The following is a 24,689-nucleotide window of genomic DNA, read 5'->3' as shown; positions in this document are numbered from 1 at the left end:
AGCAGTAGTACTTCGGGTACATTAAAAGTAAAACTAGAGTTTGTGATCACCTAGTGCCAGCGTCTTTTTTCAATTGTTCCCCATGAGGGGTGGCCATCTGCAGCTGCATGCGGCTGACTGGAGAAAAAGTGCTGCGTCCGGCGTCTTTTCAGAGCACCCCACCTTTTTTGTGCGGCCACCCCTGGCGCTTCTAGTTGAAAATCTCTGAACTTTTCAGAAAGGTGGCGGTGATGTCATAGCCACTTTTTAGCTAGGCTACTGTCACAACAAAGATGGAAAAGCCCGTTTGTAGGAGCACATCAGCTGGCGGACACAGTTGCTTAACCGTTCATTCTCCCAGGTCTAAAAGTTTGCATTTGCAGAAGCTGCTCCTCTTATACAATGATCTGATCAGTTTCCACCCCGCAAGTAAAAAAGTGCTGCTGAGGAAAAAAAAAAATCACGAGGAGCTCCACCTGCACTGCATTCACAGACCTGCAAAGATGACTTTAGAAAAATTAATTTAGAGAGGGGACACAGAATGATACAAAGGGACAAATGCACATTTAAAGAAAAAAAAAGTTGCTGTCATCCCCCCATTGTCAGCTTCCGCCACACATACACTCACATGACACCATGCAACAATTACCCAGAGATGCTGTCTAACACAGCACAGCAGAGCACTGCCCTCACACGCCTGACAGTACTAACCCTGTTTAAAGGGTCATACCACCAGAGGAAAACGTGTGACTGGAGGCTGTTGAGTCAATATTACTCAGCTTGATGTATGAAAGTGTGAACAAGCGGCTGCATTCTCTCACGAGGGAAATAAGCGCACGTTTGTGTGAGCAAACAGCACTTCACAAATGCTGCAGTCTGCTGGTTACTGTAACACCACAGCTCAATCACGCAGGGTTCTGCTCTGCTTAACATGCAGAGCGTAAAATGAACATCTCGACACGTGTGTCGCACACAGTAAAATATCTGGACTGGTGTCCTAATTGAGAATTTAGGACTGCTGGTGATGGATTTGTTCTCCAGTTGAAAAGAGAGTAGAGAGAGTTAAATAAGAAATGAAGAAGTAATTTAAGTAGAGGGGGGAAGCAAAAAAAAGAGTGTCAGAGAGGAATAAGAGACATGGTTTAGGTCAGAGCGTTGGACTGGAAATGTATTTTCATTTCAGGATGAAAGAAGAAGGTGGAAAATGAGTGGAGAAAGTCAAAAGAGGTTGATAAAACATAAAGACACAGTTAAGTCCCTCTCTCTCTCTTTGTCTCTCCATAGTGTGTCTGCCAGTTGTGAGGCTGGCTATCTCATTAACAGTAATAGAGGAAGCTGGACAGAGAGGCAGTGCAGTGAGCCAGGGATATCCCCATCCTGCAGCCTGACATGCTGACCCCTCCTTCCCTGCTTTTGCAACTCCCTCCACTGTTAAGCGCTCCACCTTGGGCCGTACCACTTCATCAAGCCAGGGGGAGGCATTGTTCTTAGCTCATCAAAGCACTTGTCCAGAGGATGTTTGGGAAAGTGTTAAGAGACCTCTTTTTGAAAGGCATTTTAGTTTGGCCTCTTTCAGACATTTGTGCGTCTCTAAACCAGGAGGGGGTGTTGACGACGGATTTGTCTTACAGAGGTCTGGTATGTTATGTCAGTTTCCTCTGATTGTGTTGCCCTCCCTTAGGATGCTCAAACTTAGGAGCCACATAAAAACACATCTGAAGACAAAAGTTAGAATAACAATCCAGCTTATTCCCCCCTTGAGAATAAAGGTATTAGAGCAAAAAGACAGGAAAAGGCACATGTTGTTTATGTGTGTGTTGCATGTACATGTAATGCTGTAGGATTTTTGTGCAATGCAGTGCAATGTGTGCTTTTTGAGCCTCTCTCTGTGAGCCCGTTGGGTTTGTCCTGGTAGTGCCAGCTGCATACAGGGCAGGTGAGACGCCTGGGGAATACTAATGGCTCCATGAAAGCCCAGAGTTCCGATTCAGACATGGCGAAGGGAATACTGATCAACCATTTTGCTGAATCACAGCGAGACAAACACAAGAACCAAAAGACACAGTCGCTTTCAATAAAACAATGAAAACGGTGAAACAGTTCTCTTGAAGCAAACAGACACATTAAGTGCGTCATCAGGGAGTTAGATTAAACGTGTAAAGTGATGGATGATGGAGACGGGCCAGACAGCCTGTAAAACAGTGTCTGTGTGTGTGTTTTGTGTGCAAGCATCCCCTTTTCACATATCCATAGAAACACTTACCAGCTTAACAGCTTAGCTACCGCCTCCTTTACAGTGACCTTAGCAACACCACTTCCTGTTAAGCCTCCTGAACACAGTGACAAATACAAAAGAACAGGGGCAACAATGCAAAACAAAGCAGTCTTCTCCAAACTTGGCAGGACAGCACTTCACATGCACCTGAGCGCAGTGTGTTATAAAACTGTGTCAGCATTTGTGTCCCACTTCAGCAGCAAGAACACCGCCACAACACCTAACCCAGTTCTGTCCTCCATGTTTAATGAAACAAATCAGTCATGCTTAACCCTGCCCCTGTCTCTGGCCCCGGTATATCACCTGGAGGACATACGTGGCCTACAGTACATCATCTGTTACTCTGTGCCTCTCTTTGTATCTCCTGAGCCTCGAAGTGTGGAATCATTCATTTATAATCGTGTCCCATGCTGGATCTCCACAGGTGGCACAGCTTGCAAACAATAGGTGGTTGCACATGTAATTGCTCCATTTAAGTATTTCAAAAGGGGCTGACCAATATTGGTTTTCAGGGCCGATACTGGTTATTAGTACTTAATGAGAACGATAATAGATATTTGCAACCCATATGCATTTACAATAATAATGAAAATATTTCTGTCAAAATTTAGAATTTGGAAGATAACAAACTCCAACACAAAACTTTGTTTAAATGCCTTAAGATAATGGTAAATCAAAACTGAACCTTTCAACATCATATACAGAAAGTTCCCAGCAACTTTTTGTTTTATAGATTTTAGTGAAAATTCAAATAAAAAAAGAATCAATAAAAATAGTTCCCTGAGGTTTTACAAACTAGAAGTTTCTCCATGCTGACACTTTCTTTACATGTATTGCAGACTGCCTTCCCTGGTGTTGGTTAAGTGTAATATGCACATTTTTTTATTCATCAATTCTATAAGCTATCATTTAAATAAAACGCTGATAAAAATGCTCTGCAAAGTTCCAAATATCGGCTCTTATAATCAGCCAGGCCGATAATCTGTCGACCCCTATTTCATAATTAAATGTGACATAAATTGACGTGCAAGGTGCCTGTTTGGATGCCACGCACATATGTTCATTTTAGGTATATGTGAGGTGCAGCCTACCTGGTAGAGTGGCCTTGAAACACACCTGTGTGTGTGTAATAGATGCAGGGGTGCAGGAAGGTTCCTTGCATGCACACGAAGGCGGCGGAGGGCTGTTGAGGTGAGAGTCCACAGCAGACCCTGCCGAGTGCAGACCGCCTCGTCTAGACCCAACAAGACCGCCTCCATTACTTCACTGACTGTAACCTCTCTGTGATGAGCGACACAACTCCAGAGGTGTGTGTGGTACAACAGTACGAGTTGATATCAGTGAGATATCCACAGGTGTCACATTAACCAACCTTTATTTGCACAGGTGAGCCATTACAGGTAGAATCCACAGAGGCCAAGTTAATAAGCCTTTATTGTCCTCCTGATACCACTTAGCTCCAGTGGATAATAATTGGGTCATCTCCGGAGCTAAGCCACAGTGAGACAGGATCACCCTGTGACTGTCTCCTCTCCTGTCTGTCCCTCTCTGTCCTCTCAGTCTCTCTGGGATTCAGCGGTCTGATGTCTCCTCAAGGTCAAACCTTGCTGCTCCTTCTGTCCCAGTCCCACACAGCTACTGATCCCCGCTGACTCTTTCCCTCTTCCTCCTCCTCTCTCTTTTCCTCTCACCGAAAGCACTGCACCCTTCGTCCGTTGGTCTGTGCGCCACAAACACAAACATTCCCACTAAGGAAATGCAGCCGGTCTCTCAGTCTCCCTGACTGCTAGTTGTTTTTAAAGCGATATGCACTCTCATGCTGCAGCTCACATTGAGAGAAGAGATGACAGCACTCTCTCTCTCACTGTCTCACTTTTGAAGGGGGGGGGCTTACAGGCTGCACACCTCCTCACCTGGTAAGACTGGACACTAACTGTATGCTTGCAGAAGACACACAAACACATGCACATACAAAGAAATGCTGATCTAGAAAGTCCTGAGTATGTTGCTTTACAGCACTGGGATTGTAGCCAGAATGTTTTTATAAAAGGAGACATTTTTCCTCCGAGCCCATTTTCCCAGGCTGGAGTATCCTGACCTGACCTGTCTAATTCTTCCAAAAATGCAAGACTATACAACCCATCTGCTGCTCTCCATCAACTCCACACATTGTCACCGCACAGTGTTTGCAAAGCATGTAAATACAATTGATTGCACCAAACTTGATTGTTTATTTGAGATAGAAATCCACAATGAAGCTTATCTTACATTTGCTCACACACACACATTTGCAACAATGGCCACATGGAGGCAATACAAGCCCCACATACAACCTGTGCCAACGCTGCAGTCTGTGTGTATATCTTTGCCAGTCTGGGATAAACTCTTGGCTTACCAGCTCTGCTAAAACAACACAGCTTAAATGATCAATGTTTTCTGTATTATGTGTGATATGAATGTTGAAGTAACTGAAATCGGAACACAAGCACATGCTTTCTCTGGGAGCCATTTCTTGATCCTCTGGGTCACTAAGGATTTCTTATATGTCATAATAAACATTTGAAAATATTAAAGCTTAAATATCTGATGGTTTTATACAGCCAAACTAATTCACTTTTTCCACTTTCCTCTGAAAGCCTTGATCAATAGAAAATTCAATAACTGTGTGCAGTACAGTAATTCTCTGCCCTCCTCCCAAACCCAATCTGACTGTAGGTGGATTAAATGGTCTTCTGTAGCCCGCTCTGATTCATGGTGGGGTTTATTGATGCAAGGGCTCATTCCTGTACTGCCGAGTTGGCGTATATATATACGTACGTGTGTGTGTGTGTGTGTGTGTGTGTGTGTGTGTGTGTGTGTGCATACAAACTGTTGTATGATGCTCATAGCATTTGTTTGATACATGACAACATGAACATGAGTGAGTTACTGCCATGGCATTTAACTAACATTTAATTAACTATAGTATATATAGTATACTGTACAAAGTATCATAATGTGATAGGATCAATCCAGCCGCGATACACTGATCCACAACTCACAGGTTCAGTATTCAATTCTGAAGAACGATAGTTGATTGATGAGCCTTATTCCAAGGTCATCAACTAATGACCTTGGGTTGGTAGTCGGACTGAACCACCTACCCAAAGCATCAGTATTTGATGACATGGGAGTGAGGCTCCACAATAAATGATCGTTCTTCAGAATTGCATACTGCACCTTCAGAGTAAATGTCAAACAGGGGCATAAAGAGGGGCTCCTATGGCTTAGACCATAATTTAGCTGTTGTGCCCCAAAACGCTGGAACAGCCTGCCAGAGGATCTGAGAGGAGTTGCAAATATTGATACCTTTAAAAGTAAACTAAAAACCTTTTTAGTCTTTAGTCCTCTTTTTAGTCTGACTTTTATATCGTGTCTTATTATCATAATGTTAAAGTTTTTACTTATTCCATTTTTTAAGATCAATTTTTTAAATTCCATTTTTGCTTATTTCATATGTTGTCCTTGTTTCTGTCTCTTCAATCAAACTGTAAAGCACTTTGAATTGCATTTGATTTGTTTGAAAGATGCTATATAAATATAATCTGACTGATTGATTTATACCCATCTTTGAACATCGCCCTTCATTTTCTCAACTTCACAGCTCTAAAGTTTTGTGACTGCATCTTGTGTGTGTATGTAACTCTTCTCTTAGTGTGGTTGAGATGTTATCACATTGACAGAAATCTGTCCACAGACAGACAGACATATAAACACCAGCCAAAGTATGAGACATAGGACCACATTTTGCCATGATGACACACACGCACACACAGACTCACAAGGTGAAAACAATACCAGCTGGTAAAAATGATATATTTGACTGTTTTTCTCACTCTGCAACTTTCTCTTTTACTCTATATTCCCCACAGATGGCTAATTGAATGGATTGCTGGCTCACTGCACAAAAATGCTAATCCCCAGTGATGCAATAAGACTGCATCTTTTTAAATTTACTTATTTCACCAACCACATGCTCCTGGATCCTTCATTCCACAGCACCAGTTTCCCATCCCTCTATCTCAGGGCCTCACATTGCTCTCTCAGTGGCGTCTTGAGAAACCCATGAGGAATGTGTAGCATTCCTGTAGTGTGAATTTTCCAAAATGAATCACGGCTTGGCTGGAGCTACACACGAGGGCTGGAGACGTTCACCTCTCAGCCACTGTAATTTATGAGGGGTGTAAATATTTGTTGTGGTAGGGGAGGAGGTGGGAGGTTAAGTATGACAGTGCACTGTTCCCATGATTCTGTGTGTGTGCAATGTCCCACTGAATCCTGGGAAAGGTCACACAGGCCCTGTGATGTAAACAATCAGCACCAGTGTCAGCTGGCCGTCTGTTGCTATGGTAATAAGATGCAGAGAAGAAGAAACAATTTCCCTTGTGATGGACAGGAGCTGACAGCCAAACAGTGACATAATCTGCGTGTTGCCATCCACGTATTGATGATAAATAAACTGGTACGCAGTCCGTTGTGAGGTCCTGACACTGACAGGAAACAGGAAAAGGACTAAACTTTTTCTCCTCCATCTCCTGCTCTCAGTATTCTCTTCCACCCTCTTACTTTCTCCATCTCTTTCATCTCTCCCTCATATCTCTCTGTATCTCTCAATCTTCCTCCTGCTCTCTGATCTCCACTCAGGCGTGTTATTCTAAAGTGCAGGCAAGTCAGGGAGAGAGGGGGAGAGCAGTGGAGGGAAATGGGTCACAGACACTATATAAATTCACAAGAACATTCTCAGCTGAGGCTCTATGGCACTCACATTTTCAAAAACAGTTGTGTACAAGGGAGGAGAAAGTGCATAAAAGTTGTCCAGGTGCTCCTCATGCCCTTCTTCTGACCATTAACCTGACATCTGGCTTTCGCAGACTAAATACTCTTACACTTGCAACACACACACCAGCATCAGTTTGACAGAGATTATAAGTGACATACGTGTATAGACCCAGTCTGAAATTCAATTCCGATCAGTCTAGTTTAATGTGATTGTATTAAAGGTGCAAGCGGGAAAATCAATAAAACGTAACATGGTAAGAAAGGAGGGATGAATGCAGGGAGCTTCTTTATGTCTGTGAGTGAGCTTTAGATTTCATTATGAGCGCTTGAAATAATTAAAAAATTCTGTTTACTGTGCATGCATGAAAAAAGAAACCCCCACGATGACACAAAACCTTTGAAGTATCAGGACTTGTTAGTCTCTTAAGTATATAAATTGACCTAGTTCATGTGTTATATGCTGTAATATGTTACACACACACGCACGAAGGGTTGTTCGCTCAAGAAAACACACACACACACACACACACACACACACACACACACACACTCTCAAGCTAATCATTCTCTCCACTTTGCCTAGCAGATAAATATTAATGAGGATTACTATGTTACTGCAGTACACCCACGGGAAAACAAGAGTGTGCACCTCTCTCTCTCTTTCTAACCCTTTCCCGCTCTGTTTCTTTGTCGCACACGCCCACCCACAAAACACACACGCCCACACACACATACTCACTCCTAAAACATCTTTAAAAATATATTTTTTAAAAAAATTTTTTTTCTTTTCCCTCAACTCTCCTTTCTATTGCTCTTCTTCTGTCGCAGCATTCGCACACAAACTGACACAACACACACACACAAACTATGAATAAACCCCTTCATGTGAGTCACAGACAGTGCCTCCTTTCTCATTGAGTCGTGTTATCTCTGTCTAACAAAGGGCACAGATTGTGCTGGGATATTTAAGGAACATTTTGGGGTCTCCACATCCTGTTTTGGGGGAAAGTGGGAATCCAACAGATGACTGTCTTCCCATCAACCCACACTTGTCTTTTTTCTTTTTCTCTGCTCAGTCTCTCTCTTACATAAAAGGTTTCCACGCAGTGGTTTCTGAGAAAAGGGAAGCAGAGATAATGAAGAAATCATTCTGAGCTCTGCATGGATGCGGCAGAGGACGAGAACAACCGCACACACACACACACACACACACACACACACACACACACACACACACACACACACACACACACACACACACACATACACACACACACACACACATACAGAGATCCATCCACTGGGGATGTTTCAGCAGAGGACAGAGGAGTCCACTCTCAACATAGCAAACTGTCTCCATAGAGAAAACACATTATCAGCAGCTCACTGCCTTCAGCCTTCACTCACAGTCAATAGGCGATCATCTCTTCATTGTTTGATCACGCTCTGTTCAGATTTACTTTGAGCTTGTACGCAGCTGCGCCGTGTGTCTGTAGGTCTGCGGGTTGATTTTGGACGGAGAATAAAAGAATCATAGCAGGGACAGGGTGGAGAGAGGAGGGTGGGAGTCTCCCATGTGCTCCCCCCTTTTCCTCCCTTGCTCAAAAAACATTCTTCCTTCTGGAGCTGCCTTGGGGAGAAAAGGGGGGTCCCCTTTCATGCTGAACAGGGTGTGGTGCAAAAGGGGCCTTCAGGAGCCTTTAGCTCCCACTACTCTCACCTCTTTCTTCCCCTCTTTCCCATTTTCTTTGTCTCTTTAATTGGACTGGCTGACCACAGCTCTCTCACCTACAGTCCTGGGGGCAGGTTGAGATCCCTGGGAATCAATACTGTAGCGAGGCCGAGCAGAGCTGTGGGGGCAAAAACTCAAAGCTCAGAGCTGATGTGTGCCGACAGGAGCTCATTTTGAATGCTTCTTTGGTGTCCACATCAACTTTGCAGCTGCTTTTAAATGAATCCTGACTCTAATGTCGAGACAATCAGATCACCCTAATGAGAAACAAGCAGAGTATCAACCTGACCCCCAGAATGACAGAGTCCAGATCTGACCTTCTCAGTGATTGGTGCAGACGAGGTTTGTAAAGGTAACAAAGATTGATTAGTATTCCTGCCTCACTACTTGCCTGGCTGCTTCAGGCCTGTAGTGTGTAAATTACAGTCTTGCTATTGTGTGTTTGCATTCCTATTCAGCTCATGAGTGTGTGTTTTGAACATGAGTATGTGTCTAAGTCTCTATGTGTGTGTGTGTGTGTGTGTGAACTTCTCTGACAGTGATCCACCCCTCCCACCCTTAAACCCTCGCTCCCCTGCGGTGCCCCTGACAACAACATGTTTCCTTGGAGAGCGATTCCACCTCCTCAAATCTGAGATGTTTTTCGTCTGTTTGGATACCCTACACAAAACACACACATTAACACACACACACACACACACACACACACACACACACACACACATGTCTCGCTCTTTCACGCACCCTGTCCTCCCTTTGTTTGTTTGTTGTTTTTGTTCTTCATTTCACAGAAAAGAGCTGAGCAGCTTAACATGATAGCAGGATAACAAAGACGGAGGATAATCCTAATTCAGGGTGCTCACTGAGGTAATCTAAATAGTAAACATCCCCTAAAAGAAGCTGTTTTAAATTGTCAACACCAACTGTGCAATTTATCATCATATTATTATACTGTAAACACCCTGTGTCTTGCTGGGGTGATCTTAAGTCCTTATGTCCCATTTTGTCCATGCTGATACACTTTTTTCAAGCGTTGCCACTTTTACTTTCTCAAAACTGTTGCAATAAAATGTGCGCAAGAGCCAGAGTAAGTGGGAATGAGTAGGAAAGCAGCATGACAAGTCTAGATGTGAAGGCAGGATTCTGAGTCACGGTAACGAGGAGTAGGACAGAATGAGGTATAGAAAAGAAAGTGATTCATCAAGAAAAAGGGGAGTAATCAAGTTTGCCTCCTCTCCTCCTGTTCTGGAGTTAACGAGGCATGTTTTGTTCAGATGTGTCATAGCTGTTGACCGTGAACAAAAATGGTCTATGTTCCCCCTGTAGATATTACTCAATTAACTGTGATGGAAACTCACATCCATCAGAAACTACTGACGCAGACGTGAGGCGATTCATATGCATTAGATGAGTGACGGGGCACAGATGAGAAGGTGGTCCATCTTTTTCACTTTGCAATCTGGAACATGCATTTTAAAAACATGCTTCAAACAAGTTAACTAATGCTAATTGGTTTGGAGAAGTGTTAAGCCAGTGGCGGTTTGCACCCACAGACCTCTGCATGTTCGCTGGGGAAATGCTGCAGGGTTTAAAAAAGTAAGCTTTTCCGAGTGTGCAAAATGCTTTTAGCTGGATCTGAGCTTGCAGTAATAAATATTTCTACAACAACATTCCACTCTGCTGCCCAGTCAGCTGCTTATACATGCAGATTTTGTCAATATTTTTTCGGTGTTCTGCTACTCCTTTATGCAGCTCACGCCGTTGCATAAGGGGGAGATCGGATGATAATGCAATGAGTTATCTAACATGACAAGTCAGAGCAGGACAAAACTGCACCCGTGTATAGAAGTGAAAGTATTTCAGTGGCTTAGTGATGATATGGGAAGGTAAAGTCATAACCAAACAGACTGTCAACCTTTATTGAGCCTCCAGGGTAAAAAATGGTTGATCAGTGAGCTTTGTTCACCTGCCAGCACCGAGGAGAGGAATCTGTCAAGACAGTCTGATGATTTAAACTCTCTTTTAAAAAGCATCTTTGTCGATTTATTGAACGCTTTTCTGCCCGTTTTTTTTTTTTTTTAATTTTAATCTGATACATTCCTTTCCTCACACAGCAAGCTGACGCACATCCATCTATTCAGTCATTTTTTTCCCAGCACAACAGTACAATAACGCGAGTGAGTGTATGTAAATCACAACAAGTAATCCCCCTTAAGTCTGCCTGCACACAGCTGGCTGCAGAAAGAATGGGAGGCAGAGAAAGGGAATGCAATCAGGAGAGAGACGGGGAGAGACCTTCCGTTCCTGTGTGAGAAAATCTGCTTTTCTCCATTAATTAAGGTGATTTCTGTGACTGTGTGTGTGCATGCACAGACATCAGCCAATCAACCAGTTGCAATTACTTCTCTGAAAAGGACAGTGATTATTCAGTTTCTTCCAATCAAGCAGTATAATGACAGCCAGCCACTTAGATCACAATTAATCGGTTTTCCAGCCATTGCAGAATTAATGACACAAAACCTGAAGTCTTTGGATAATGACACCTGAAAGCTTCAGAACAACTTATATTGTCCGAGGCCTCTCAAGTTATTTCAGTGCAAATTGACTTCTGTGTGAGAAAATGTTAGGCAGGGTGAGGGTTTTTGGAGCAACTTCACCCACTTTCAAGATGCACAGAGAAGGAAGGTGAATACAAAGCAAAGAAACTCCAGCAACACTTGTAGTATTTAGTACTTTATCAAATGACCTTCACCATTTAAAGGTCTTTAAATAATTTTGTTCAAAACACTACAAGTGTTGCTAGAGTTTCTGTGCCTGAAAAGATGTGAAGGTCATAGCAGGTTATTTTTGTGTGGAAACACTGTGGGAATATGTATGTCCCCGTTTATTAAAGAGAAAGCTGTTTGCATCCAATATATAGAGGCCATACTGTGTAATTTATGATAGCATGGGTGTGCTTGTGTGCATTACTGTATCCTCTGAGTACACGCTCAATCAAAGAGAGAACTACAAAGAGAGCAGCGATTCTCAGAAGTCACATTCATTTGCGTTAATGAAACTAAGTCACATCACAAGTGGGAGGATTTTCAAGCTGGAGATGGAATTCAATTCAGCATGATCCTATAAGCACTGCATGAGTTTTGGGAAAGCAGTTTGGATGAGCAGTAAACCCAACTCGCTCATCACCTGCATGCACACTCTCTACTTAAATCTGAATCACTTTATACTGCTGTATTTAGAACATGAAAGAGTGCTGACGTGTATCACCGAACGAATGCAATGAACACTCACAGCTGCAAACCTGAGCACCGCTGTACTTTCTTTATCCGCACACACAGCTTTCTCGTGGGGTAAACAACTTTGTGGAAGCGCAACACAGGTGAATCACTTGGCAGGTTACAGCCTGTCTTTACAACGGACATAAAGGGTAACTTTACAAAACACATTCCACGTCTTAAGCTTAGCTGGAAACTATTATCTTCTGCCGTCAGCCCACACCCACCAGATTTACACAAACACATAAACAGTGGAGCTTCTGATGGCTGCTAGACAAACTGAATCCCAGTGTGTGTGAAGAGCCCCGGCAGGACGGGATCCAGGACTTTAAATCACGCTGAAGGCGAGGCTACGTGTGGCTGTGCTTGATAAAAGGAAGCTAACTCATGCCTCGAGTCAGTTCAATTGTGTTGACAGTGACGGGCAAACAAGCTGCACTCAGAGACAGCTCTCCCACAGTGAGACTTCCCTGTAACCTTGAAAACAGAGGACTGCAGTGGAATACATTAGCAGTGACAGAGACAGACTGAGCTCTGGAGAGACTGACAGACTCAGACTGACAGGTCGAGAAACACACAGAAGTATTGTCCACCGTGGAGATTAAAAGCTTTGCTCTTGACTTGCCAATTCAAATCTAATACCGTCTCCTGGATTAGCCAAGAACCCTTTTAAATCCCACTAACACACATAACAGCACGACAAGACACGATCACAGAGATGAGAGGAGAGACAAAGTCAGAGTAGAAAGTGTGGAAGAGGAATCTTGGGAAGCTTACCCTCTCTCCACTGTTCCTCCGTAGAGTCCCCACCGGCAGCTTAAGCATCAGCCGGCGGGTTCTCCCGGGCGTCACTGCTCCCTGGACCACCATAGTACGCTCCAGAGTGTGTGTCTCTGTGGGTGTGTGAGCATGGGTGCGAGTGTGGGAGGTGGGTGTCCTCGCTGTCCCGTCCAGCCTGGCAGTCGGGGTTCACGCGATCTTGGCGCGTGGGTGTGTATGAGTAAAAAAGTGTGTGATGTTGGAGTGTGTGGGTTTAGCAGCCCCACACTGATCCTATGTGCCTCTCTTTGCTTCTATTTCCCTCTGTGTTGAAACACTTCCCATTCTGCTCCGCTCAGCTACGCTCCACTCTGCCGCTCGGGAGGTGAATGAGTGTGTGAGAGTGTGTGAGGGGGAGAGGGAGCGCGCTTTGTCTCTCCTCTCTCTTCTCCGACTCCGGCAGGCAGCTCCCCCCTCCCTCCCACACTCACTTCCTTCAGTTGGGGGCTTAACCAGGTCACTGGATTAATGTGACGTTGCGGCTGTTATTAGCATACGCGCTCGTGTCACGTGATCCAACAATAATTGTGAACATATATTCCCCCACCATCCACACACACGCAGCCCTTACAGGGGATCACGTGGGGAACCTCAAAAGGAATATGGGATGTTTTGCCATCTGGTAGGGAGATTATCTTCAAAATCCCACATCCAGCTTTCTCTCCCTGCACTGTCTGGACAAGGACACAAAGGGGGAACACATACACACACTTGCAGTTGCACAGTGCTCATGCATGCAGATATTGATCATCCTATCACTTGGTTCATCTTCCACGTGCATAAAAGTGTGGAAATTGGCCTGAATTTTTAGCTGCGAGGGTCCAGCAGAGATCTTTTATCACTGCAGCCACAGAGAGCTGAGTCAGTCCCATGTTTCCACCACGGAGGTCTTTACATGTCCATTAAAGCTATTGGACTCATGAGTTACAGCTGCACCTAGTGACTTACCGTCATATTCTCATCATCACTCACTGCTGAGCTCTGTTTGCCTCTGCACATCAATATTGAACTGTCAGCTGATTAACTTAAGTGGATCAACACACACATGCATATGCAGGCATACACAGATGTTTGTTATGCACACATACATGTAGAGTAGATGCAGGCATATAAGAGCAAACATCTTGCACGGGCTTTTGTAAACCAGCACTGGATTATAACCAATATGAATCAGCTTAGTTATCACAGTTATGAGGTGATTCAGTGCTGGGTCACATAAAATCAGATTAAAGCCATCAGTCAAAATGAGCAACCAAACAAGCCTTTTCCATCCTCCATATCACTTCTTCAAGTGACGACCCCTAACGGCTTTAGTGACATGATACTGTATATGTCACACATAGACACACACACAGAGAAACACACACATAAGTTGTGCTAAAGCCGCGCCACAAGCGTACAGGAGAAAATCATCCGCAGTGGTAATCCCCAGTAAGCATTATTTATTCAATACCCTGGCCCACATCAGTGTGTGAGTGACTGTGGCCTACATGAGAAATATCAGAGGGCTATTTATAACCTTAGTTTGCAGACACCCAGGTCTTGCGGATGACACATACTGGAGGAATTGAAAGGGGAACCAGAAGACATTTCTCTTTGTTACTCAGTGTGTGATGTGTGCATTTGATGCTAATTCGGATCGCGATGACAGAGATTAACTGCCACTGCTGATTCAGGAGACTAAAAAACTCGCTGCTTTCATGGGGAGCTCGTATGACACCTTGACAGGGAGATGACAATACGCTACCTTAATTGAACAATTTAAGTGTGGTTTGTGTTCGTTTGTTCTCCTCCAGAGTTTTTTTTTTAATTTTATTTTTTTTAAAGATTTTTAAAATTCTGCTGCCTCAAATACGATGAGGTGATAAGCCCTCGTCTTGACAGGAGGAAGAAAAAAAAAACTAACATGTTACTATTCTTGATGCCTCAGGCTCGATGCACAATGACCCATTTCAGTCAACAAGCACGCAAAATGAAGGCAAATGGGATTTACACTCGGTAGTAAAAACATAATAAGGCCCAAAAATATAAAAATAAGGAAAAAGTTGGGAGACTCGGACGTGCCGCTGCATCAGTTCACACCAGCTGTCCCCAAAATGAACTAACAGCTATTAATATAGCTACAAAAAAATAACAAAAGAGAGACAAAGAAAAGAAATAAAAGAGATGACTACCTGGTTATGAGAGTTGCTAATAAGAGGGGTGCAAACAAAGCGTCTGGACTGTCTGCGTTTTATTTCGACTGTGTGTTTGTCGGCTTTGTTCCTTGTTGTGATAATAAGAAGCAATGGCTCTCAATTGTAGTCTCCTGGCATTGTTACGCATTAATTTACCCTGATAACCCAGCCAGTCTCTGCCCACGGCTGTCTGACTCATCCCAATGGTCCTGCTCCTCACTGTTTTTTGTGTGCTTGTGTGTTTGTGTGTGTGTGTGGGTGTGTTTATGGAAATGCCCTGTAGCTGGACTCCCATCCCAGGCGGTGAGGGAGGGGGTTGAATGTTTATGTTCCAAGACTCCACAAATTACCCGGCGTTGAGTTACAGCGCCACCGCTCAGAAAACACAGATAAACGGTTACATGGCTAAACAATGCCACCCTGATAGCAATTCATTCCTCACCGTGTGCTTCTGTCTGCGCTTCTAAGTGTATGCTAGTGTTGTCTTTCTCTGTCTCATGAGAGTGAGATGAGCAGAAAGCGGGGCCTCCCACCCTTCATCAGGCCAGAACCAATTATAATGACTTCTCCACAGGGGAGCATCCACTTCAATTATCATCGTCTCAGCAGTGTCTGTGTACGAAGGGCCTGGGAAACACTTTTACATGCTCAGAGAGGTAACAGAGAGGCTGGGTTTTTTTTTTAGGAAACGGGGACATTTGTGTGACTCATTGTGAAAACTGGGACGTATTTATGTATCGGAGAGATTTGGTGTAACACGGGAACAGGCTGTCCTGGACAAACAGCACAACATCTGCTCAACCCGCTGTGAGGTGACTGTGTGTGTGTGTGTGTGTGTACATGCCGCATATCTGCTTGTGTGTCTTTAAATATGATTAAAATTTCAATCAGTGGCAGCAAAGGAATGTAGTCAGACTGAAAAATCGACTCCATCTTTGAATGCGCTCTGTTTATAACCTTGACGAGGTGCGTAGACATTGCCTTGAGAAAAAAAAAAACTGTAGCTTTGTCTGGGTGCAGTCTACATTCACACTCATACACTGTCATTATACAGTCATTCATGCCTTAATGGAATTAGAATATATCATTCCAATGGGCCAATCAGTAGTCTATTATGAGGGCAGCGGCAGACTTGAATGGGGTGCTGGGTGTGCAATTTGCCCCAGTGAATAGCATACCAGGCTGCTGAATTATTCACCCAAGTCTACTGGAAAGCCTCTGCATGCCGGGCAACAACATCAGACTCTGGGCCATGCATACGACAGGAACTGAGGGCTGAACGATAATAGCTGATTAGTTTATGGATGTGCACATAAAAGAAATTGGATCAAGTTTATGATAATGGACTTTTTTTTCTATTTATTTTGGTGATTCTGCAGTCAGAGTAAAGGCTAATGAGGCAAATGAGACACATCTGATTGCTAAATCTGACTATATTATTCAAATTTCACTCATTATGGAGGAAACTAAAGTTTTCCAAGAACTTTATAAAATAACACAAACTGTGTTACCAACAGCCAATCCCAATATACCCCTTGCCCTTACCATTTAGCCCTTACCCCTCTGTTTTGTGCGCTCACTTCTACGGTTTTCTGAATCTCGTTGGCTTACAGGAGTTGGGCAGTGTTAGGGACTACATGGCCCGGCACACTTCAAACTAAACGTTGAGAAATCATCTGCAAGATGGCTGTAAAATCAGCAAGAGAAACCCAAAAATGTTTTTGCTCAATATTAAAGATTTAAAATTATGATACGCATTGTGTTATCTTAGTGAAATGTCATTTTAATTGCCACTTTTACACAAAGATCGGACAAATTGAGGCCCCTTCTTCATACCACCCCTGCACGCAAATGGTTGTTATACACTGCATCACAGCATCGCACAATCAAAAGAGTCATGGTGGGTGTGACATAACGTGTCAATCACAATCATTTACCATCTCTGTTATAAGGCAGCTGATCTTGTTCTCTGATCGGAGGGTTAGTAGTTCCCAAATCTCATTGTTTTCCCAGTTTATGGACATTTATGGCCACTGTTATTCCTTCTTTGTATTAGCCGGTAATTGCTAACAGCTGCTTTTTCTCCCGTGGTGGATCGCAGACACAAGTCGTCAAAACGTCACACCCATGCCGCTCATGATCACATCTTTCCGGCTTTACACAGAGCTCGCTACAGCACTGTTACTGCCTCCTATCCCGGCTGTAGTGTAAGTGCGGCTAATGTATTACAATCTCATCTATCTTCATAACAAGCACAACAAAATCTTATCAGAAGGTAAGCAGCTTTACATTTGATGACATATGATGCCCAATATTTACATAAAGTTCAGCAGCAAAGTTGCTGCAGTCTTTACTGCTTCTCTACTATCAGTACAGACTGGCAGGAGCATGAGCTGCTAACATCAGCCTATAGGGCACCACCTGATAATAAGGCACTGCTCCTTTTTATTTGGTGATTTCTTTGATCAATTGATGGTGTAAAACTTAACGTCCTCACAACTGCAAAAGGCTGCTTATAGCCCACATGAGAAGACAACAACCAAAGCATAACATCAGGAATGTCCAGCATCACTCGCTGAATGTACTTGCTTAAACGCCAGCGTCGATGACTATCGATGAGGTTTCAGGGTTTTGAATTCTTTGGGTTCTGATTCTGTTTTTTAAGGTTTGCTTCTTCAGTAGGAATGACTGAACGCCACTGACGGGGTAGGGAAGTCAGTAAGTATTAAAAGACAGAATAACCAGTGGTGGTTTTGGTCTTTTTTTGTGTTTGTTGACAATAAAATATAGAATAAACTAGACATGGCATGAAAAAAGTCAGACAGCTGGGTATACCACAGCTTTACCACACAACCACAACATCCCCGCTTTGATTCTGGCCGGGGAATATAACCACCACCCAACCCCTCTTCCCTGTTTCTCTGCCTGCCTTTGTACTGTGTGGTGTTAAAAAATGCCACACAAAGAAATCATTAATAGAAGTAAAAAAACAGGGTAAGGTTGCAGAAAAACGGTTTTGAGATTCTTCCAAAGTCAAGCCTTGACACTGTGACTCCTGTCTCATGCCGATCTATAAAACTATGGGATCTGATTAATGTGGACAAGAAGACAACAGTTTTGTGGAGAGAGGCAAAGCAAGAAAGAGAGAGAGAGAGAGATGTAGAAGAAAGAGACAGACAGAGCTAGAGAGTGAGGGAGGGAGCAAGAAGGAAGAGGTCAGCTTTCTATAATTGAACAATTAAGTCACTGGCCAGAGGACACACCCATTACATAACAAAATGGTCACACATAATACATCCAGTCAACAGCCTCTATCTGAAACAACTCATCTACAGAAGCACAGACAAAAGAAAATCGTGCGTTGCAGAATAGGTTACGTGCGTGCACAAAGACACATATAATGTGCAATATTGTGATACAATTCTCAATGTGGAGACAGTACATGCTCTCGGTATCAGTGCGTCACAGTGTTTGTGCTCCTGGCAGATTGAATGCTTTCACAGACCGCAGGCCCTTTGTGGCAGACCGGCTCTCCTACAGATATGAACTAGTGCTTTATTGCTGCTGGAAAGAGAGCAGACAGCGCTGAAAAGAGCACAGCTGTGATGGAAACAATCCCATCCAGCTGAGATCGTCCTCTGACAGAGCAGGCGAGGGGGATGGAGGAGAAAATGCGGGATCTGAGAGGAAGATGAGTGAGAAAGGGGATGTTTTGCTCTGCCTCCAGGCCTGCATCATAGAGGGGATGAGGATGTTGGGGGAGAGGAGTGTATGGGGGGGCGTTGGAGACGGTTGCGGGGTGCAAGAGGAGGAGATTCAATTAAACTACACAGGATCGAATGCATTTTTAATCACACTGCTTCATTTCCTGACGTGACTGTCAGCCTTTGTGTGAGACCGTGAGGCAGCCTCTGAAAGAGAAGCTGCCATCTCTCTCTCTCTCTCTCTCTATCTGTACCCCTACTCGCAGCTCACAGCAGCTACACAATACACAGCAATTTTGGCAAGACCTGATATGACGCCATGAACTGACATTTTACAGCAGTCAGAAAAAAATCCAATCACTAGATACAGATAATACCACTATCTTATTAATGCCAAAGGGTCTTGTCACTGTGTATGCGGCAGTGTTGCCGTCTCCGTCGCTATGTGAACGAGACCACAAATGTCATGAAAATCAAGCTGTGTAGTTACACAGAGGATTGTCATTATTTCTCTAAAATTAATTTCTCATCTTAAAGCTGTTTCAAACCAAGCACATATTTCTGTTCGAATAAATCGCATTAAAATTCATTAAAAATGATTTTGTAGGTTCTTGCTTGCATATCCCTGCATAACATAAATGCAGGGGGAAAGAATATTTGGAAGGTCGTCAGTTCTGCCTGCAGAGATATACGTTTGACCAATTAAACCCTTTGCTCTAACTCATGTCATACCTCCAGGTCAAAACTTGCTCACTGCTAAAAAGGGGAATGATTAATAGGTTTGGTTTCTGTTTAAACTGGGATTAGATGAAGATGCTAATGTAATGTAATGTAAGGTATGCACTTTATAGGATTATATGTTGAAAATGAAACATTACATATAGGTCACATTCTTATACAAACAGAAGCACATGGCTTATTATTACGCAGAATATCATCATCTGACAACAGAGTGCTAGTCTGTAGGCCTTGACCAAACAATCTTTCCCTGGTTGACATTACGCGCCGTTCCATGCAGTAGTGATATTACGATGGCAAAGAGGGTGTAACCCCCTAACAAGCTACTCACGTTGCTTCATGGACCGGTGATTGTTCGTCAGATCGTAGGTGTAATGTTTGGATTAGCCGAATGGTGCAGCTGGTAAGTAACTGAGTGCTACAGTGACAGGCCATGATGAATCTCTGTATCTGTAGGGAGAGTGTATTTTTTGGATAAATGAGACTATGGCGTTTGTTTTTGGGATGACATTCTCTGTCTGGAGAGGGTATTTTTGTGTGAAGTGGACATGATATTATTTTGCCTGATGAAAATGGAACACCGCAAAGTTTGCACCAGACCCAGTGTGCATAGTTGAAAAAAAAAAATTGCTTATTTTATGTATTTTTGCATTGCACTGGTGGGAAACGGCTGTAAAACACTTCACTTAGTGTTTGTGTGTGTGTTCGTGGGCCTTGGTGACAATGGCAGTGCAGTGTTTCTTGAAAATATGAGCAGATTTTAACAGCATTGTTGGATTTTCTTATTATATTTCTGAATTTTTAGCTGGTAGGCACGACTTTGTAACCATGTCATGTGCAGACAAGCGCTTTAAATCTATGATAGTGGTCTCAAAAGCAGAAGAGATAAAAGTGTTGACCTGAAAAATCAACAATTGTACAAATGACTCTCGCTTCGACTCCATGGTTCCTGCGAGCATTCAAGGCAACAAAATAGTGACCTCCTTTTCTTGTAGTAAAAGAGGTTGTAAAGGAAGTTTGCTCCCTCGTCTCCTCTTGGCTTTCCTGAATCATTCATACGGGCTGCTGTGCTAATGAAAATAGCTGTGCACTCAGCTGCTGCGTCAAGCCAATGAGCATCATAGATAGGGCTCTGGAGGTTCTTCTCTACTGGAGGATGGAGAAGTACTCTCATTATTCTAATGACCCTTAATATTCCTCTAACGACCCCAATCTCTGCTCACTGCTGGGTTAAATCACACACACAGAAATGTTTAAATGCATACTCCCACACTAAAGTTCAATATATACAAAATATTACTCTTAGTTTCCTGTTTTGAAACCTAAACAGGACAAAATCTTTTCAGTAATATAAGATGCCTGATCCATGACACACGTCTGCTGCTGGTAAGCCTTCCAATAAAACTATTTAATTCACCCTGCCTTCATTTGATGGTTCACTGAAATAGGCCTCGTCTTAGCTCATGTGTGCATTTGTGTGTGTGTGTTGGTTGTACGTGTGCATTGCCATATGCAGACTCAGTAAGCAAGCAGCCTGGAAAGGGTGCAGGCAATTTGAATATTTCTCATTTAAGTATGCAAAGTGGACAGATAACCCTCTGTTTTCCAGCCTCTTCCTGCAATTAGAGAAATAAATAAATAAATAAGCAATCTAATTTAGATTCTGAGGGAAAATGTAGAGGAAGGAAACATTTTCCTAACTCCCATTTTTCCATCCTGCATGCAGTGCATGAATAATCCAAATCCTGTTCTGGCCATAAACACTAATCTTTATTGCCGCAGTCATAAATCAGCTATTGGATATATGAAAATGACCAAATCTCAAAAATGGGTCGATGGATTCTATATCCGCATATGTCAGTGACATCGCAGCCCCTGCAGCAGTGGAGTGAGAGCTGATAGTGGAAGCAGGGTACACACCAGGAAAGGACAGATTACTGTTTCCTCTGACAGATGCTTGTGCCTGTAAACAATGTTAAAGGGAAACAGCAGCTTAACGACCAAACTCATTACAGCAGCCGGCAGATCAAAGCAACCAGGGATTGTGATGTCTCGTATTTACAATGTGCGTGTGTCTGCCGAGGTAGACTGCATGTGTGACTGCATGTTATTGTATCTAAATGTGTGTGAGAGCATGATTGTGTGTGTGAAGGATGCAGTGTAAAGCAGTTTTTCATTCCCACAGCCCGAAATGCTCTGCAAACCCCAGGGGCCTGAGTAATCTACCTCTAACCAAGCGTCACGGGCAATAGAAACCTGACAATCACATCCATCAGACTTTCCTTCTCGTTCTCATTCCTTTTTCATCCCCCATTTCCTCATTCTCAATCCTCACTTCCTCCACTTGGAGATTTCATTCCTTCCTAATCAAAAGATTTATGGCTACATGCAGCTAAATATGAAGGGTGCAGACCACAGAAAGCACAAATAAGCCCGGTATTCGATTTAATACTTTGGAGTTGGTTGGATGAAAGCTCCTCACATGCTGAGTTAACATTCCCAAAGTCTTAGGTAAGTGGGCAAACCCTGTGTTGAGTCATGTTTAGGTCATGCAAGCCAGGTTACATTCCTGGTCGGCCAATTTATTCCTTAAATCTCCCTGTGGAGCGAGTTTGACGTTTAATCAGAGCGTTTTTTGTGCTAATTAATGAGAGAGCATCTGGAAAGAGACATGAACATATGTTGGCCTCTGGTCTCCAAAAGCAATTATGCACCAGAGAGGTCACCCGAGGAAGAAGAGAGAGGAATGGTGACAAAAGACAAATGCAGTGCACTTTTGATGGATAAGACAACTACTATGATTACTCAAAATAAGATGGTGAAAACTTACAAAGACATCCATAAGCATGTGCTCCAGGGTCACCTCTAAGTCTTCGAGTCGCGCTGCCAGAGTCATCCTTTAGCTGATCCAAAAAAACACCACCAAAAATAAAGATTTTCAACAAAAGACCAAAACCCCCAACTCTGTCTCTACAGCCTTCTAACTTTCTCACTGTTATTAGGAGCAATCATGGGATACTGACAGGTGACTTCAATGAGGTAGTTAAGCCAAGTCAGTCACATAACATCCCAATTCTCCAAGTGATCGGACCATGGCAGCTTCACATTCTCTTCTCATTCTCCATCTATGACAGCTTCCAAAGCAACCCGTCGTAGTCCAAATCTGATAGACAAACACATCTATCTTCACCAAACTTGGCTCCGAAAACTGTCTGGATTCCGGTTAGTGCTCTAAATGTTTCCAAAAAGAGCACCCTCAAAGAGTTTTGATCGCTCCTTTGAGCAACCTATGGCTGCTGGTGAGGATTTGTGACAGACTAGAGCCTTGTGGTCCGGTCCTCAGATCTGAGTTATGATCCATGGGTGAGATAACGACTCTGACAACTCCCTGGCAGAGGGAGGGCAGAGGGTGGGTCTCACTGTTCTTAGGATGCACAGAAGAGCACAGAGCATAGGCTAATAGCCAGAGAAGCAACTCCCATGTGATACCATGATGTCATACATCCCGTTTCATTTTTTTTTTTTTTAATATCTTTCTATCTCACATTCTCTAAGTTTTATGAACAGAACATCTCCTCCCTCTTTTTCTCCACTTTCTCTCTCCCTGTTTTTCTCTTTGCCCTTTCAGGTCTCTGTCCACAGTGGACGTCTTTGTGTGGAAGGAGAGCCTGGGGCAGCTGATGCCCAGTTCTGGGTGCTCTTGGCTGGGGTCATCCTCTCTCACACTGGGCCTCTCATCAATGGGCCTTTGTAGGGGCCTCATTACGGGCTGGCCCTGGATGCTGAGGCTCCAATAGACACACAGGGGGGAAAACAACAGTGATATGGCCTGGATCTATGACTGGAGGCTTATGTAACAGCGATGGGAAGGAGCGGGTGGGGGTTCCAGAGGACAGGGCATGTGGGGTAGAGGGCCGATTGGGGAGGAGAGGGGTGGAAGGGAAGATAAGGGTGCATAGTGGAGGGGAAATGATTCAGTGAGAGAGGAAGGAAAGTGGAAGAAAAGAAGGGAAGAAGAGGGACGAAGGATGTTGTTGGGACGCTCCATGGAGAGGGGTTGTTTTTCTGGTTAACGCTGGTGGAATGTACCCCCTCTCTCTGTCAACCAGACTTACACAAAGAAAGAAACAGTGAGAAAGAGTCAGACAGTGGGGGCTAAAGGGGAAAGTGAGTTTAGCTGGGCTGTACCAACAAACAGGATATTAATGAACACAATAATACAGTGGTTCCCAACTGGCCCAGCCACGGGTCCACATTTCTCCTTGTCAAGGACCATACATTAGATAAATAAAGGCATATCCAGTTTTATTTCACAAAATTTAAACAAAATGTGGGGTCAGAACACATTGCAAGAATAAAGTGCAATTACTGAAAAACTATTATTGCTTCACGATCGGTGACATAAAAACGCTACAAAGACACAGCACGTGTTAACCCTTTTAAACATGAACAAACAGGCCTGATTCCTTTTAAGAAACCAAAAATGGAGAAAAAACACTGCTCACCTGCTTTACAAATTTAGCTGAGGCGGTGGTGCTATGGAGTATCAAATTAAAACAGAGAAAAAGCATCTGCACACTAAATATTTGCAAAAACTTTTTAAATCCAAGCTTTCGGTCAGAGACTCTAACAGGTAGCCAGTTGCGTCGCAGACCACCCCAGCAAGTGGTTTGTGTGATTGGATCCCTAGGCGTCTTGGTAGTTGTTTACATGTATGTTTAGTAGTGTGAACAAGGCGACATTAGTTGCTGATTTTTTAAAATCATTTTGACTGACACACATTAAAAACACAAGCGTGACAGAACAACAAATTTTCCTTACAGGGACCCACCGATCATAAGGTAGGTAGGTACCTGATGTTCACACCTCCTCCTTTTCTCCATATCAAACCCCTTCACTCCTCTTGTCCCATGTCCCACATTTAACCTTTATCCACCTGCTCTTTGTCTCTTCTCTCTTCTTGCTTCATCTCTCTCTCCCTCAGCCCCACTGTATCTCAGAGACATCCCTCTCAATCTTATCTCTCCCTTCTGTCCACCTCCTGCCCTCCTCCTAAACCCTACAGACCCAGAGCGGCAATGACCTTTGCCCTCTGACCTCTCTTGGGTGTGGGGTCGTCTAGATCAGCAACCCATCAGTCCTCACATAGCCTCCGTGGTTAGGAGCAGCGGG

General features: G+C 43.6%; 1 protein-coding gene across 14 annotated transcripts in view; it reads right to left on the bottom strand.

Annotated features, from left to right (window-relative positions):
• Nucleotides 1–24,689, bottom strand: part of frmd4a (FERM domain containing 4A) — a 133,785-nt gene that overhangs the window by 64,122 nt on the left and 44,974 nt on the right. The window contains exon 1 of one of the 14 annotated variants that reach the window (XM_088079886.1): nt 22,348–22,856. The exons of 8 other annotated variants lie outside the window; for them this stretch is intronic. In XM_088079886.1, coding sequence (XP_087936012.1) covers nt 22,348–22,413 — 66 coding nt within the window. In that variant the 5' untranslated portion in view covers nt 22,414–22,856. Of the gene's footprint in view, nt 1–3,345; nt 4,029–12,856; nt 13,269–22,347; nt 22,857–24,689 lie in introns of those variants that run through there. 5 more of the 14 variants (XM_042495575.2, XM_088079885.1, XM_042495573.2 and 2 more) reach the window with 5 other exon arrangements.

This window comes from Plectropomus leopardus, chromosome 7, assembly GCF_026936395.1.
Source record: "Plectropomus leopardus strain MGB_pleo_1.0 chromosome 7, ASM2693639v1, whole genome shotgun sequence".
Lineage (NCBI taxonomy): Eukaryota > Metazoa > Chordata > Actinopteri > Perciformes > Serranidae > Plectropomus > Plectropomus leopardus.
The sequence above is the reverse complement of the archived record's forward strand: the minus strand, read 5'-3'. Positions and strand labels throughout refer to the sequence as shown.